This window comes from Pteropus vampyrus, unplaced genomic scaffold (assembly GCF_000151845.1).
Source record: "Pteropus vampyrus isolate Shadow unplaced genomic scaffold, Pvam_2.0 Scaffold57, whole genome shotgun sequence".
NCBI lineage: Eukaryota > Metazoa > Chordata > Mammalia > Chiroptera > Pteropodidae > Pteropus > Pteropus vampyrus.
Genome location: NW_011888838.1, coordinates 3196265 through 3200681, shown reverse-complemented (window position 1 = coordinate 3200681; position 4417 = coordinate 3196265). Strand labels below are relative to the sequence as shown.

The 4417-nt window shown below is 31.2% G+C and overlaps 1 protein-coding gene across 1 annotated transcript; it reads right to left on the bottom strand.

The window, feature by feature from the left end:
• Nucleotides 1–1684: 1684 nt before the first annotated feature.
• On the bottom strand, nucleotides 1685–2089 carry LOC105292457 (superoxide dismutase [Cu-Zn]-like). Its single transcript, XM_023530912.1, has one exon. It carries the CDS (start codon nucleotides 2087–2089, stop codon nucleotides 1685–1687), a length of 405 nt encoding a protein of 134 aa, XP_023386680.1.
• Between the last annotated feature and the right edge of the window lie 2328 nt (nucleotides 2090–4417).

Here is a 4417-nt window from a genome sequence, read left to right as displayed (position 1 = left end):
AAAATTATGATTCCTTCTTGTAGCTGAACTCACTCTTAAATTTTGCCTTTTCTTCTTCCCTACTTAGTACTGCCTGTCATTAGTTCTTTTACTCGCCCTCCTCCCTGCATGTCTGGGCCCGTAAAGTTTGGGAGGGTACCACATAGCAGGAGGAGGGGCAACAAAGGGGATCTCTGAAAACAGGCAGCTATGGTCTCCTGGGATTAATTCCAGACACCTCATAGTTACGTGGAGGAAGAAACAACTGCCCTGAGGACAATAAAGTTGTACCTTTTGAGTTACTGTGGCCTTGGATTTTGGCAGCTGTACCACCTGTAATGTATGAGGTTCTCAGTTTCTCTATACGCTAGTCAACACCTGTTATTGTCCATCATTTTTTTTTTTTTTACTATATCTAACGTGTGAAGTGGTATATTGGTGTGGTTCTTATTTGCATTTCCCTAATGACTAATGACATTGAACATCTTGTGTTTATTTCTTTGAAATAAATTTCATTGTTTTTATTTACATATCTCTTTGAAATAATATTAATTTTTTTAATGTTTTAATGGGGTCTTATGTATTTGTATTTTTGAGTTGCAAGAGTTCTTTATATATTCTGGATATATTCTGATAGTCCCTTATCAGGTATGCATTTTGCAAAATTCTATAATTTGATGCTTGCCTCTTCAATCTATGGATAGTGTCTATTATGAACTGAAAGTTTGTGTCCCCCCAAAATTTATGTTGAGATCTAATCCACAACATGATGGTACTTGAAGGTGGGACATTTGGAAGGTAATTAGGTCATGAGGGTGGAGCCTTCATGAATGGGATTAATGCCTTTATAAGAAGAGGTCAGACATATAGCTCATTCTCTTTTCACCATATAAAGTCACAGCAAGAGGTGTATACTGTAAATGAGGAAGAGGGCATTCACAAAGAACACACCCATGCTGGCATCCTGATCTTTGATTTTCAGCTTCCAGAACTGTGAAAAATAAACGTTTGTTGTTCAAACCACCCAGTCTATGGAAATTTTGTCATAGCAGACCAAACTGACTAAAATAGTGTTCTTTGAGTCATATTAAATTTAGTGAACACAGGTTTATATACTTTTTTCCTTTGTTGCTACTGTTTTCGCTGTCATAATCTAAGAAATAATTGCTTCATTTAAGTTCAGGAAGATTTTTAACTATTTACTTCTAAGAGTTTTATGCTTTTAGCTGTTAAATTTAGATTTTGGTCCATTCTCAGTTGATTTTTGTAGTTGGTATAAGGTAGAAGTCCAACACTTTTTCATATCAATATTCATTTTTTCCAAGAATAGTATAGTCAGTTTTGCAATTCAATTTACACATAGTTTTTGAGACTTGAATGTAAATGAAAAAAAAATACTAATTTTGCATTTATGCTTCCATCAGTGGGGACTTGATCTTAAATTAACTACAGCACAAATATGCTACATATATATAAATTAGAAATTTACTTTTCTATTTTTTCCCTACAATTGAATTTAGAGAAGGAATATCTACAAAAAAGTTTTAAGCTAAAAGTTTTCATTCTAAAAAAGAAACTCCATGGAGATCAAACTTATACAAATTAAAATCTGAATGCAAAATTTTCTGAGGTTCTTTTTTTTTTTTACAGTGTTTAATGTTTATCATGTTAAATTTCTACAACTAGCAAGATAACAGATAAGTTACTAGGACTCAGACTTTGTCCTAGAGAATGTTAGCTGAGCAATTCCAATGACACGAGAAGCTAAATGACTTCCAGAATTTCCTGTCTTTTTATTTTCATCATTTCCACCTTTGCTGAAGTCATCTGGTTTTTCATGGACCACCATTGTACGGCCAATAATGGAATGGTCTCTTGAGAGGGCAAACATAGAATCTTTACTAGTGAGCCACCCCATCTTTACCAGTAGTCCCGTTGCCCAGGTCTCCAACATGTCTCTCTTGATCTTTGGCCCACCATGTGTTTTGGGAAGAAGATTGAAATGAGGTCCTGCACTAGTACAGTCTTGTGTATTATCCCAGAACTGATGAACGTGGAACCCATGCTCGCCTTTAGTCCTGTAATGGATCCTGAGACCACAACTGGCCATTTCCCTTGGTTTTATGTCGTCTCATTTGTTGTTTAGAAATTAGAGTGAAGCTCTTCCTGGGGACAATGTGGGCTTCAATGTCTTCCGAGGTTCTTTTTACTAAAATATGTGAATAATAGTTTTTAGAAGCAGGAGGAGAAGAAACACAATACGTCAATGCTGTAATTAAAATTTACTTTATAAAAATTATCTGAAGTACTTATATTCTAAGAATGACAACAAAAAGGCCTTTAAGAATTGAAAGCACATGATATCATATTTTTCTGACTGTTTTTGTTTTTTATAATTTTAATGTCTTCTAAAAGTTAGAATAGTCTTTTTATTAAATTCACATATATAGAAGCCAGATAACTCAAAAAAATTCTGTTTCTGCTGATATGTCTCAAATGACTACATTGTGATAGAAATAAAATCTTGATTATAAATTTGAAATTGAAATTGAAATGAAAGGAATATCTCAAGGCATAGTGACAACACAGTCTAGAAGAGATAAAAAGCAGTGTTGTAAGTATAGTGTTTAGAGTAGATAAGCACAAACTTAGTTGCTGAATTACTTAATGATTTGATTATTTATCAAGCTTTAAGTGTTCAATAGACTATCTCTGAGCTGTTCCATGCATCTTTAAAAATAAAGTTTCCTAATATATCTAGAGCTCTCTTTAATGTTATCTAACTCTTTATTCAACTTGGTATTTCATATCTACACGTTTTAAAAGAAAAAAACTAGAAACTGAATTTATAAAATAATTTATATATTAAAATTGCATAAATGTTAGATACTAATCAGATAATTTAAATCTTCCAAACTGCTATGCTTTAGAAAATAGTATCTATATTGCATAAATAATAGCAAAATGGAATATCTTTTAGAAGTTTTCATGTGAAGAATATGCATTATAAACACTGTTTACATTCCTCTTCCTATCTTATTATTTTTTATTGTTCTTCAGTTATACCAAATTTATTACAAATATTGCCACAAAAATATTAAATTTACTAAGAAAATTTCCAGACCGTATGGTTATTTTATTAAATTTTTAAATTCATAACCAACTTTGATACCATCTATGTTATATTATTTCAGTTTTTTATTCACTGAAAAATGATAGAGCCTAGCCAGTAATAATTATTTTGATAAGGGTTGAAAATGTGTTATTTCAAAAGGCTAATTTTTGATAAAGTGCTGTGATGTAAGTTTAATACTATAAAAGTCTTCATTCCATATCTTGGTGGCCCTAAAGAATGAATTCCCCAAGAAGAGCAGGTTAATCCTGTTAAATATTTTATAAAATGAAAATGTTTAAAACTATTTAATATGGTAAATTACTCTTTCTAAAAATGCATGTCTTTTATACATGTTAAAAATTTTACCTCTAATATTGCTATAAAATATGTCATCCTTATTCATGCTTCTTTATATTTTTATTTATTTACAGTTTTAATATAAGATTATTTTTAAAGTTTACTATTTACTTTAAATTCACAGGTAACAGTTGTATTTTTTTCTTTTAATATTACTTTTATTAATATTACTTTTGAAGTATATATTTTTGTCTTTCTAAATGTTTAATTTACAATTTTTACTGTTACTCTTTAACACATAGAACAGTCTTCACAGTTGACTGTTGTCTTTTCAGTTCAGGCTGCTGTAACAAAAATACCATAGAATGGATAGTTTAAATCACAGATATTTATGAAAGTTCAGGAGACTGGGAAGTCCAAGGTCTAGATATAGGCAGATCTGGTGTCTTGTGAGACTACTATTTCTGATTTGCTGATTGCTGTTTCTTACATGTCCTCATAAGATGGAGAGCAGAGAAAGAAAACACGCTTTTTGGTGTCTCTTCTTATAAGGGCCTCAATCCCATTCATGAGGGCTCACCCTCATGACCTAATTATCTCCCAAAGACCCTACCTCCTCATACCATTATACTGGGAATTAAAATTTCAACATACAAACTTTGAAGGGAAATAAACATTTAGTCAATAACAACTGTAGAAAATAGAGAGTTCATTTATAATTGCAGAATCTTTACTTATCTGGGGTCCTAGGTATGTTAGTATTAATAAAATATGTAAAACTTTTTTTTTAATAGTAGTAAAAGAAAAAAATGGGAGGTGGACCTTAAAATGTTCATCGAATTAAGTGCCTCCCAAGACGACTTGTTTAAAATATATCCTGTCTCAGAATCTCTATTACAACTTTTAACAGATTTTAAGGACATAGACTTTTTCCTCTTAAAGAAAGGAGTTAGTTCTTTATACTAATTATCATCTAATTGTCTATATTTATCAATGCAACTTTGTTCGTAATATTTCTTTATTGTT

Coding starts and splice junctions, on each gene's coding strand:
- LOC105292457 (XM_023530912.1), bottom strand. CDS start 2,089: ATGGCCAGTTGTGGTCTCAGGATCCATTACAGGACTAAAGGCGAGCAT.